We start from the raw sequence: 13,266 nt of genomic DNA, 5'->3' as shown, positions 1-13,266 counted from the left end.
AAATCGAGCCAGCCTCCACCACTTCCACCGGAAGCCCATTCCATACAGCCACAACCCTCTGAGTAAAGAAGTTCCCCCTCATGTTACCCCTAAACCTTTGTCCCTCAATTCTGAAGCTATGTCCCCTTGTTGGAATCTTCCCCACTCTCAAAGGGAAAAGCCTACCCACGTCAACTCTGTCCGTCCCTCTCATAATTTTAAAAACCTCTATCAAGTCCCCCCTCAACCTTCTACGCTCCAAAGAATAAAGACCCAACCTGTTCAACCTCTCTCTGTAGCCTAAGTGCTGAAACCCAGGCAACATTCTAGTAAATCTCCTCTGTACCCTCTCCATTTTGTCGACATCCTTCCTATAATTTGGCGACCAGAACTGCACACCATACTCCAGATTCGGCCTCACCAATGCCCTGTACAATTTCAACATTACATCCCAACTTCTATACTCGATGCTCTGATTTATAAAGGCAAGCATACCAAACGCCTTCTTCACCACCCTATCCACATGAGATTCCACCTTCAGGGAACAATGCACAGTTATTCCCAGATCCCTCTGTTCCACTGCATTCCTCAATTCCCTACCATTTACCCTGTACGTCCTATTTTGATTTGTCCTACCAAAATGCAGCACCTCACACTTATCAGCATTAAACTCCATCTGCCATCTTTCAGCCCACCCTTCCAAAAGGCCCAAGTCTCTCTGTAGACTTTGAAAATCTACCTCACTATCAACTACTCCACCTATCTTAGTATCATCTGCATATTTACTAATCCAATTTGCCACACCATCATCCAGATCATTAATGTAAATGACAAACAACAGTGGACCCAACACAGATCCTTGGGGCACTCCACTAGACACTGGCCTCCAACCTGACATACAATTGTCAACCGTTACCCTCTGGTATCTCCCATTCAGCCATTGTTGAATCCATCTTGCAACCTCACTATTAATACCCAACGATTTAACCTTCTTAATCAACCTTCCATGTGGAACCTTGTCAAATGCCTTACTGAAGTCCATATAGACAACATCCACAGCCTTGCCCTTATCAATTTCCCTGGTAACCTCTTCAAAAAATTCAAGAAGATTAGTCAAACATGACCTTCCAGGCACAAATCCATGTTGACTGTTTCTAATCAGGCCTTGATTATCCAAATAATTATATATATTGTCCCTAAGTATCTTTTCCATTAATTTTCCCACCACAGACGTCAAACTAATAGGTCTATAATTGCTAGGTTTACTTTTAGAACCTTTTTTAAACAAAGGCACAAACATGCGCAATGCGCCAATCTTCCGGAACCATCCCTGTTTCTAATGACGTTTGAAATATTTCCGTCATAGCCCCTGCTATTTCTGCACTAACTTCCCTCAATGTCCTAGGGAATATCCTATCAGGACCTGGAGACTTATCCACTTTTATATTCTTCAAAAGTGTCCGTACCTCCTCTTCTTTAATCATCCTAATTTCCATCACTACTCTACTTGTTTCGCTTACCTCACATAATTCAATATCCTTCTCCTCGGTAAATACCGAAGAAAAGAAATTGTTTAATATCTCCCCCATTTCTTCAAGGACAAGCAGGCCTGGTGTTAAGGACAAGCAGGCCTTGAGTTAAGGACGAGCAGATCTGGAGTTAAGGTGAAGCAGGCCTGGAGTTAAGGACGAGCAAATCTGGAGTTAAGGACGAGCAGGCCTTGAGTTAAGGTCGAGCAGATCTGGAGTTAAGGACAAGCAGGCCTGGAGTTAAGGTGAAGCAGGCCTGGAGTTAAGGACGAGCAGGCCTGGTGTCCTGGCCAATGTTTATTCCACTAGAATAACAAAAACAATGACTTATTCATTATCACATTGCTGTTTGTGGAAGCTGGTTTTGCACAAATTCTGTTCTGTTTTTCCTGCATTACAGCAGTGACTTAATTCATTGTAAAGAGTATTAGGCATAAGGCAACAAGTTGGGCAAAGAATGGATGGAATTTTTGAAAAATATTTAAATATGAAAATACACGACCAACTCTGAAATTATTAATAGGAAAAAATACAATTTCTCAAGGCAATTTGATCCTCCAGCTTAGAAAAAAATATTCTTCTTATATTTGACATTCCATTAGATTCCCCATCAGGGAACTATGTGAAGTACATCTGATTTATGAATGTATTTATTCACAAAATACTGGAGTAACTCAGCAGGTCAGGCAGCATCTCAGGAGAGAAGGAATGAGTGACGTTTCGGGTCGAGACCCTTATTTCTGATTTATTTATCTGATTTATTTATTTATCTGATTTATGAAGGTCAGCATTCACTTAATGAATGTGGGAATAATCTTTGAATCATCTCTAAATCACAGACACCAGGAATGATGCCACCTGCCTTATTCACCACCCCGAATTTGTCGTCTACTCGTCCATTTTCTCGTTCTTCATTCCCTTCATCGTCACGCTGTTGGTGTATGTGCAGATTTATGTGGTGCTGCGTAAAAGGAGAAAGCGAGTGAACACCAAGCGAAGCAGCAGGTTTGAGTCGGAAATTCAGGCACCATTAAAGGTAAAGAAAAACTTTCTATGTTCTTCTAAATTGTTTTGAGACACGTTTTTCCACATTTTTACAGCTATTTTTCATACATTAGGTACAAGAATGAGTTTTAGATTCACGACCTGTAATGAGACTTCTAGAATCAAACAGATAGACCACAGGTGCAGGCCCTTCAGCCCACTAGGTCCACGCTGACCATCAATTACCATTTGTTACAATAATTCTATTCTAACCTGTTTTCTTTAATGCACTTTCTCAACATCTTTTTCCACCCTATCCCTTGCTGTACCCTCTCTCATATTATGCACTCACATACACACTAGTGGCAATTCACTGTGGCCAATCGACCTACTAACTCACACCTTTCTGAGAAAAAAATCACCTGGTCACATGAAAAACGTGCAAACTCCACACAGACAACATTGCAAACTCCAGCCAATGAAGCTGTGAGGAAGCTGTTTTACGAGTTGCACCACAGTTCTGCGCAATTGTACATGGTATTCGAGGAAGTACTGCATTGCTGTAGGTGACTTATTTTAGACTGGAGCCTTCCACCTCCATATTCCAATGACATGTTTGCAAATTAAACTAATTCCTGTTGCACAGTTGGAAGTGGAGACAATTCTCCCGATGTTCCAGGCAGGATTTTTCCCATGACCATTTTTACTAAGAACACATCACGTGCTCATTTATTTTATTTCTCTTTTTGAGATGCTAATTTTCACAAAAGTAGCACCCAATTTCCTGCTACAATTAAGCTCTACTTCAAAGTATTTCATGTTGTGCAGTCTAGCAAATATATCTCACTTCCAATCTCTTGGACAAGTATTTTGATTTGTAATACCTTATTACCTCTGCCAAGCTTAGAATTTAAATGGTGGCCTGTTAGAAAACTATTCAGTATAGGGAGAACTTCAAATGGAGGAATAAACATATTATTTTTGCATTTAGGATAAATGCACCCACCCAGAAGATGTGAAGCTCTGTACAGTAATTGTGAAATCAAATGGGAGTTTCCCCACCAACAAGAGGAAAGTGGTGAGTGTCCATAGTTTGACCATTGTGTTGACTTTGTCTAGTCACTCCCAGCTACCAGAGCAACAAACAGCTAGAACTTGTATTGTTAATTACACATTACTGTGCGTCACCCAGTGCCAACTTCGGGGACTCATTACCTGCTTGTTTTGGTTCTCCTGCTTCACAATAAGCTAAGATTTAACCTTCGTCTGAAGAAGGGGCTTGACTCGAAACGACACCCATTCCTTCTCTCCCAAGATGCTGCCTGACCCGCTGAGTTACTCCAGCATTTCGTGTCTACCTTCGATTTAAACCAGCATCTGCAGTTTTTTTTCCTACTGAGATTTAACCTTAGGTAAGCATGGGCTGAACCAATACTCTTCTGGACAAACTAACATAATTTGGGAAAACTTTCTACTTCTATTGGGCTGCTGCCTAGTCAGAGCATCTCATCAAGATGAAATTGATACTGTTTCTGATTCCTCTGTTAGACATAATTCTCTAAAAGTTGAATTATAGAATGGGATAGTATTAGAGTCCATTTGGCCATTAAGTCGTAGCTCCCTACTCTTTCCTTGTTATCTGGCAAATCTTGACTTTTTAATAGGAGATCCAATTTCTGTTAAAAGATTAATATTGAGTCTACTTCTACTATCTTTTGGCCATAGAATCACTTCCTGAGCGTCTGAAGAGGGTGCCCGATCCAAAATGTCACCTATCCATGTTCTCCACAGATGCTGCCTGACCTGCTGAGTTACTCCAGCACTCTGTGAAACGTCACCTATCCATGTTCTCCACAGATGCTGCCTGACCCGCTGAGTTACTCCAGCACTCTGTGAAATGTCACCTATTCACATTCTTCAGAGATGCTGCCTGACCTGCTGAGTTACTCCAGCACTTTGTGTTCCCCTTAAGAGCCTGTTGGGTTAAAACAGTCTTCTTATGTCATTGCTGGCTTTTGTGAAAACTATTTAAAATTTATATTTTCTGGTTACTGCCAATGTAGAACTGTTTTATCTGAGCAAAATGGTTCAAATGTCCTTATTATATTGAGCACATAATCTCTCCTCTACCCTCTGTTCCCTAAAGAGAAACAGGTTCATCATATTCTTGTCTCTACCTGAGAAACTATTTCTCTTCCATGTTCTGGAAAGTAAGAATTCATTGATAAGTAGAATAAATTTCCTTTACATAGAGAAGACAACTGCCCCAAACTACTTCACCTTTTTAAGAGGTGCCAGTACTCCATACTGGTACATATCATCATGCAATACGCACTGTACAAAGGTACCAAGGGATACTCAACTAGGGAACACAATGAAGTTGAGGCACCTGGGTCCACGACAGAATGAGCTTCAGAGGCTGAATGACCTCTTCTTGTTTAGTTTAGTTTAGAGGTACAGTGTGGACACAGGCCCTTCGGCCACCATGTCCATGCCGGTCAACGACCATCCATACACTAACTACTTCGATCCTACACATCAGGGGCAATTGACAGAAGCAATTAGGCTACAAACCTGTACGTCTTTGGAATGTGGGAGGAAATCAGAGCACCCGGAGAAAACCCACGTGGTCACAGGGAGAATATACAATCTCCATACAGACTCCACCCTGGTGGAGGATCGAACTCCGCTCCCTGGTGCTGTAAGCTCTACTGCTGCGCCACTGTGCTACCCAACGTTTCTGGACCAAGTGATTAATATAACAACTCAAAGGTAGACAAAAAATGCTGGAGTAACTCAGCGGGCCAGGCAGCATCTCTGGAGAGAAGAAATGGGTGACGTTTCGGGTCAAGACCTTTCTTCAGTCTGACCCGCTGAGTTACTCCAGCATTTTGTGTCTACCTTCGATTTATACCAGCATCTGCAGTTTTTTTCCTACAATATAACAACTCATGTCTATTTTAATTGTTATTACTTTCCACTAGTCTGGCATGCACATTGGGTATTTATTTGGTGTTGTGTTGGGATATTTGATCTTGGTGCAGGAGGCCGTAAACCACCAGGATGAGATGGAGATGGAAATGATGTCTTCTGCCAGCCCCCCTCTAGAGAAGACCAAGCTCAAAATGGCAGCCGCCAGCCGCCAGCTGGCTGTACCGACTCCCTCCAACCAGGGCGCGAGCTCTAGTCTGCCATCACCGGCAGGCAGCCCTGTGAATGGTCACCCTAAACATATAAACAAAGTGACCAAAGCTTTTGAAATCCAGTCGATGCCGAATGGTAAAACAAAAACTTCACTCAAGACCATGAGCAGAAAGAAGATGTCCCAGCAAAAGGAGAAGAAGGCCACTCAGATGCTGGCTATTGTCCTTGGTAAGTATTGTTCATTCCTTCTCTCCAGAGATGCTGCCTGGCCCACTGAGTTACTCCAGCATTTTGTGTTCCTTCTTTGTTCATTGCGTCAGTTTGGTTTCTAACCATTTGTAATATAAATGTCTCTAAATTGGAGGGGAATGAGTCCATGGTGTCCCCAGAGGATCTCTTGACACCACCCTCTCCCTCCACAGCCAGTATAGAGAATAGAGCAATCACCAACCAAAATACTGAATGAACTTGTCTGTTGAAGATCAATACCCCGCTACCTAACAACAATCCTGCTGAGGTAGATTCCCTTTAACTAATGATTTCACTCCTCATTAGTGTGGAGGTCAATTGCCACTCACAGGTCTGGATGTCAAAGTGGTGTTAGAGCAGATGTGACACATTTATTTGCTCTGCTCTCTGCATATCAGCCACGAGCTGATGGAAGACCCGAAATAAATGTGCATGACTACCCCGGTGCTGAACTAAATACAGAGTGTAGTTTAGTGAAATGCTGTCAATTAAATTTCTTATTGGACAAAATTGCCACACTACAAAATAATTTTTAGCCCATCAAAGTCATGGCAACTTTACTGAATTTCTGATACACATCATTCATGTGTATCAGACAAATTGAGGATACGTTCCTTTGACAATGAAAACATAGTTTTTTTGCATTCTGGACTTGGCTATGATATCATGATTTCCATTGAACAGAAACCCACATGCTGGATACTATCAGTGTCGTGACATCAAAGTAAGGAATTAGACATTAATTAAAGCACAGAAACAGCCTTGTTCCTCTAATTTCTTTATTGAAGTCTTTCATGTCCAATTTTCCACTGTACATTGTTTTCAAGAGAGAGTTAGATTTAGCTCTTCGGCCCAAGGGAATCAAGGGATATGGGGAAAAAGCCGGGACAGGGTACTGATTTTATGATCATATTGAATGGCGGTATTTATTCACAAAATGCTGGAATCAGTAAGCCTGACCTGCTGAGTTACTCCAGCATTTTGTGAATAAATACCTTCGATTTGTACCAGCATCTGCAGTTATTTTCTTACATATTGAATGGCGGTGCTAGCTCGAAGGGCCAAATGGCATACTCCTGCACCTATTTTCTATGTTTCTATGTTTCTATACTGTCTCGCTTAATTTGCCTTCCTCCACAACAGGAAAACTGTCTTCTCTACAGCTATCCATTGAAAATCTTTTTAATTATATAGTTACTCATTGGATTTCTCATGAATTTTCAATGCTAGATTTTAATCTCTGCTTCTCTTGTTTATAGGAGTCTTCATTATTTGTTGGTTGCCATTCTTCATTACCCATATCCTGAACAAGCACTGTAAAAAATGTAACATCCCTCAAGCCTTGTACAGTGCCTTCACCTGGCTGGGTTATGTCAATAGTGCTGTGAACCCAATCATTTACACCACCTTCAACATAGAGTTCCGGAAAGCTTTCATCAAAATTCTGCACTGCTAAAGCACTGCCAAAGGACATAAAATGTCACATTTCCTTTTTATAAGTTCTACCTTGAAAGTGTTCAAAGATAGCTTTGCTTTTTAATGACACACTGTGGACACCACTTCTTTAAACATGAACTGAATCTATCTTGTGTGTCGTTATGGATTAATAAAGGCATGGAGAAGAGAAGAAAATAATTAATCCATCAAGAACCTGATGGGGCTTCAAGTCTCTTTACACATGATGTCATCTGACTTTTCAATACTGATACTCAACATTGTAATGTGAAATGTCCATTTGCATGGCCACAATGTCCATGTAGTTATCACTTCATGACCATGCAAAGTTGGTTAGTGGGTCATTGAACTCTGTATTCGGGTGAATCATCAAAATGTTGTAGTGGTAAATAGTATGCGAAGGGGATTGTCAGCACTAGAGGACAAAACTTTGAGGACATCTTCCACTTGCCTACTTCACAACACAAACTTGGAGCAACAAGGAACTTGCTCAATAACATGGCAATGAATCATGTGGTCCACCACTACAATGCATCGGCATGGAAAAAGGAAACTTTTGCTTTGTCAACCATTAAGAATTTGTTGCTTTAGATCAATCTTAAAGGTTGTAAGACTGGTTGGTATCTGCTTATATCTAGCATAGAATTAGCATACTAAAGATAGGAATATCACAAGGTTCTACTAACGGTGAACAGACTACATTGGGTTAGGGCAAAGTAAATTGAGATCAGACTCGAGCCACACTGAGTGAAATGTCCCCTTTCACATCGATCGGATAAAGTGCAGCTGGAACATTATACAAAGCAATAGTTTGTTATCAGTAGCTGATCTGTGTCTAGTGAGGGTAAATATGAATGGCTTCATCCTGGAATGCTCAGAGAGAGGCTATGATGGCCTCGAAGATCAGAGAGTTTGCGGGCCTTCAATGTTTAGTTGTCCTTTTGCTCATTCAAATAACTTAACCACATTGGCTGTAATGGTTCAAAAGGTGGCTTCCCACCACCTCCTCATGGGCAAGTAGGGATCGGCAATAAAGTGAAGCTCATATCCTGACAACTGGTCATAAAATACTTGGGTAACGTACATTAATGTATCAGTTCCCCAAAATGGAGAGGATTCATTGGGGAGAAGAAAAACATATTAAAAGAGATATAATACTAATCATGAAGATTGAACAATTTTGAGACAACATTGTACCAAGAGATATTCTGACTTAATTCCCTGGAATCATATCTATATCAGCTATATCATTTCATTGGGCTTTCAGATATTGTATTGTACTTCAGGCATTTTTGATGGTGTGTGGCACTTTCTCAATGCTTGGTGCAGCTTCAGAAAAGAGTAATAATGTTTTCTGATTTCAGTAAAAGGGCATTAATGAAAATCCACGTTGGTTGCAAAGATTTTGTCGTCATTTCTTGTCAACATTCCTGAGGATGGAAATTCGTCAATGGCACCACCAAGAGTCGAAACATTTCCACTCACTTCATCTTCAAAATATTCACAATTTTCAATGGTCATGTTATGACTTTAAAATGAAGGATCCAAACGGCAACATACGTTATGTGATAGGTTAAAGAGTTCATCTTCTGACCTTTAGTTAATAAGACACATTAGTTCAGAAGAGTGTCAACAAAGGACCTAGAATCTGCTGTCAAACCTTTGTAGTTCACTCTTCCTGTGCCTATATTTCTTGCTGGTTTGTCCTTTTTGAATTTCTTAAGCTTGCTGTTTCTCCTGCACACTATCCACAAACTGAGCGATATGGAAATATACTGTGCTTCCCCCCACAGAAGACACAAGCATTAAAAAGTGTTGAAATATCAATCCAATCATTGCATGCATTGCTGCGAACATAATGGAATCATATGTAGGCTTATTAGAGCAATGCGAGGGCATCTGAATACCCCATTGCCTTTGCACCATCTCCAGGACTCATGCCAAATCAGTCATTGTCACTGGCAGCTGTGGAGGCCAAGTCAGTGAACATTTTTAAAGCAGAGATTGATAGGTTCTTGATTAGTATGGGTGTCACGGGGTACGGGGAGAAGGCAGGAGAATGGGATTGAGAGGGAAAAATAGATCAGCCATGATTGAACGACAGAGCAGACTCGATGGGCCAAATAGCTTAATTCTGCTTCTACATCATATAGTCATGTTCAGAGTACAAGGGAATGCTTCCACTTGCCTGAACAAGTACAGTCGCCACCAACACGCCAGAATCTGATCACCATGTAGGATCGGTCTGTAGCACTTCCATCACCCGAGCTTTCATTCCCATCCCAAGGCTGAAAGGTGCACCACTTGAACAAGATGCAGAACATTAACTTGCCAACCCTGTTTGGACGTACATTATCTCAAACACACTTACTCAAACACAGTGGAGGAGAAAAGGTGCGCAAGAACACCAACTCTGCTCCCCAAAACATACACCAGCCTGACTAGAAATTATATTGCCATTCCTTTAAATCTCATGGGTCAATTCCTGTAACTCCTTAACTAATCACATTGCAGAATAGCCTCCATTCTATACAATAAACTCGTTTCTGCAATCTCATCACCATGCCACAAAATGTAATTAGGGATGGTCAGTCGATGCCGAGTCTTGTTAAGGCTGCTCGATAACAGTCAAGTAAAACAAAGAAATAACATCACAAAGCAGCAAACACAAAGAATAGAGCGTTGATTAGCTGAGCTGCAGGATGACCAAAAAACATCTTTATAGATATGTAGTGTGTTCCAATTATGTACTTGTGTAGTAAACATTAAATGAAGACATTATTCACTATTAGTGTTTGCTATGCCATGGAGGCATGTGAAAATGTTTTATCCACTATATTAACTTTATAAAATACCTCTAGTGACTGCCATCCACATTTGTCCATTTCTCTGCAGCCGTAAAGCAAATAAATTAGTTGACAGAGAAACCAGTTTTCTGTTGATTTCCTGGGCCCAGCACTGAGGCATTTCCACCAGCGGACTATTGAACATCACATGGATATGATATCTCATCAGGAGCAACCAATATTGGCCACCAAATCTGAACCACATCATACCAGAGTGCAGAGTACCGTAAAATAGGAGGAAAGTGTTTAATTGATCATTAGTTATTTCACAGGCCTATCCACTGGATCATTTTGTTAAAGTAAAAATCACAGTAAATTATTTATATGAAGCTAGAATGAATAGTGTGGAAACTATTGTGCAGCAAGTTGTAATTTATTTTACTTGCTTGCTGGACCATTCCTCTGATAGTAAATTTAGTACAAAAATCCAAACCCAAATTTTATGCAATAATCTGACTCTTGAATTAGATTTATTCTTCCCATTTCAATTCTGTCTTTTGCATATTTAAAAAAATTCAATTTACTGCATTTATTCAAAACCGTCAGAGTATTGCCTGCTCATTTTGCAAATGCTCTGTCAGGTTTTGCTCCTCTTTGTTCCACGGTTTCAAGCAGCATTAACCTTCTTCTTTCATGTCCATCATCTATGTTTCAAATGTTACATCACTGTCATCGTCCGTCCTGAAAAGGGCGCAAGCCTCCGGCGACAATCAGTGGGAGCCATCACTTGTACAATAGACAATGGTGGTAGCAGAATTAGCTCAGGATACATCCAGTTTCCAACCCCACAATGTGGACGCTTCTGCTATGGAGCTGTGGCATTAATATAGACCAGGCAGATCTCACACAGATGGGACAGAAATGTAAACACCAATACTTTGCTCTTGGTCCATTCAACAAAATGCATTGATGGAATGATGCCTGATTTGTTGCATATATTATTCTGTGCAGTACAAAGTCATCAATATGTGATAATTCCTTGGAGATGGGGTTTCTGTGAATATCTAAACATGAACAAAAATGTGTGTGGTTGCATAAATTTACTGGTTTAGATCCCTGGACTTGATTCCACCATATGTGTTTTGCTATTTAAGTTCGTAATTAAATAATATAAAAGAATAACTGCAGCGATAAGCACAAAACTAAGAATTCTCATCAAATATACCTGGTTCTCAGGAAGTAAATCTATTATGCTTACAAGGTCTGGTTTATAAGTAACTCCAGACCAACAGCAATGTGGTTGATCTGAAAGTTCAAAGGTATTTAGTTAATGTTTGCCCCACCATGAACATTGGATATAAATACAATGCTATTATGCCAAGAAAACAATTAGAATAAGTAGTCTGGCAAAAATAGAATTGGATTCACCACCAATATTTTGTTTTGGTTTATTAAGGTCACGTGTACCAAGACACAGTGAAAAACATTGTTTTGCATACTATCCAGCCAAATCATACCATAAATATGTACATCTGATAGTTTCAAAGTGAAAATACTATTACAGCTGTAGGGAAAGTGCAGAGGAAAAAGTGCAAGGGCCGTAATAATGTAGATTGGCAGATTTGGAATTCATCCTGAGCATATTTTTCCATTTGGTGATTCCAGTATACTGAGCAGAGTTATTCTGAAGGCTGTGATGCAGTATTATTGTCACCCAAGCTTGCATTGCCATTTTATGCACAGCTATTGCCAAACATTGAGAAGCACGGTGGCTCAGCTTGTGGAACTGCTGGCTCACAGCTCCAGAAACCTCGGTTTCACCCTGACCTTGGGTGTTCCCTGTGACCACGTGGATCTCCAACAGATGCTCCAGTTTCCTCTCACATCTTCAAGACATGCGGGTTTGTAGGTTAATTGGCCTCTATAAATTGCCCCTAGTGTGGGAGGGAAAGTAGGATAACAGAACTAGTGAGAACAGATGATTGATGATCAGCGTAAACTCGATGGGCTGGAGGGCTTGCTTCCATGCTGTATCTCTAAATAAAACATAATCTCACTGCATTCCCTTTACTTTTAAAAAAATTGAAGCAGCAGTACTTTCATGTTAATTGGTTTCAATATATTTATCATGCTGGTGGGCTAGATATTTCTTGCCATTCAATGAACGAATTGTTCTGAAGCTGTTTACAAGCATCATGATATTAAAGGATCTGAACAGTAACGAGTTGAAATACAGTCTGAGCAATCAACTTAGTCTTGTTTACATGCAAATCATGGGGTTCGAGCCAGGAGGGTAAAATCCAAGCAAGAAAAGCTGTCCTGATGGAACTGTTCATGGCCAAAATATGGGTGATTGGATTTCATACTTGTACTTCTATATAGAAATGATTGATCTCAATGGTTGTCCTGGATCCCCTGGCATTAGCTCTGGTACTTCTCTGGAGGTGAACCGATCATTAACATCAGGAAAAGAAAGATTGCTTCCAGGGGCAATCTCTGAGAAATTCACAGAAATGTGTTACCGTGCTGAGACAAGTAGATAGTCCTTGCTGGATATATCTTTATTGCTGTGACTGTTACATGCATAGCTGAGATGTAACTTGTAACTTAGTTAAATAAGGATTGTTTTAAATATATAAATATTCACTAAATACTTCTTCAAAATGGAATCTATATACTAAAACTTGTTTGTTTGTTTATTTGTGATCGAACTACAGGCAAAATGGTACGCGATAGCTTGACAATTTTAGGCCCACCTTACTCACCGTCATCACTTTAATGATAAAGCAAGTCGTTTTATTGAAATCGGTGTTATATTTTTTAAATTATTCACATTTTAAAGTTTAAATCTATCTCCTAGGGAGGGAGGAGGGAGGGAGGGAGGGAGGGAGAGGGAGGAAGGAGAGGGGGAAGTGGGGAGGGGGAGGGGATGGAGAGGGGGAGGGGGATGGGGGGAGGGGGGAGGGGGGAGGGGGGAGGGGGGAGGGGGAGGGGGGAGGGGGAGGGGGGAGGGGGGTAGGAGAGGGTGCTGCACCAATGCAGGAGGTTTGGGCCTAACGGGTCCACTTGGTCTAGTACATTATAAAGTTACAGAATCCTATCCAAAACATGCATTGCTGACGTCTAAAAGTAGATACTTG

General features: G+C 40.7%; 1 protein-coding gene across 4 annotated transcripts in view; it reads left to right on the top strand.

The window, feature by feature from the left end:
- The window catches only part of drd2a (dopamine receptor D2a), an 85,173-nt gene extending 72,431 nt beyond the window's left edge, over nucleotides 1-12,742 (top strand). For all 4 annotated transcript variants that reach the window (XM_078427025.1, XM_078427024.1, XM_078427022.1 and 1 more), the window contains 4 exons: nucleotides 2,348-2,544; nucleotides 3,484-3,570; nucleotides 5,525-5,864; nucleotides 7,145-12,742. In XM_078427025.1, the coding sequence (XP_078283151.1) occupies nucleotides 2,348-2,544; nucleotides 3,484-3,570; nucleotides 5,525-5,864; nucleotides 7,145-7,341 (821 nt within the window). In that variant the 3' untranslated portion in view covers nucleotides 7,342-12,742. The remainder of the gene's footprint in view (nucleotides 1-2,347; nucleotides 2,545-3,483; nucleotides 3,571-5,524; nucleotides 5,865-7,144) is intronic.
- The last annotated feature ends 524 nt before the right edge of the window (nucleotides 12,743-13,266 follow it).

The sequence above is a fragment of the Rhinoraja longicauda genome, chromosome 32 (assembly GCF_053455715.1).
Source record: "Rhinoraja longicauda isolate Sanriku21f chromosome 32, sRhiLon1.1, whole genome shotgun sequence".
Lineage (NCBI taxonomy): Eukaryota > Metazoa > Chordata > Chondrichthyes > Rajiformes > Arhynchobatidae > Rhinoraja > Rhinoraja longicauda.
This window is presented reverse-complemented; position numbering and strand designations above follow the sequence as displayed.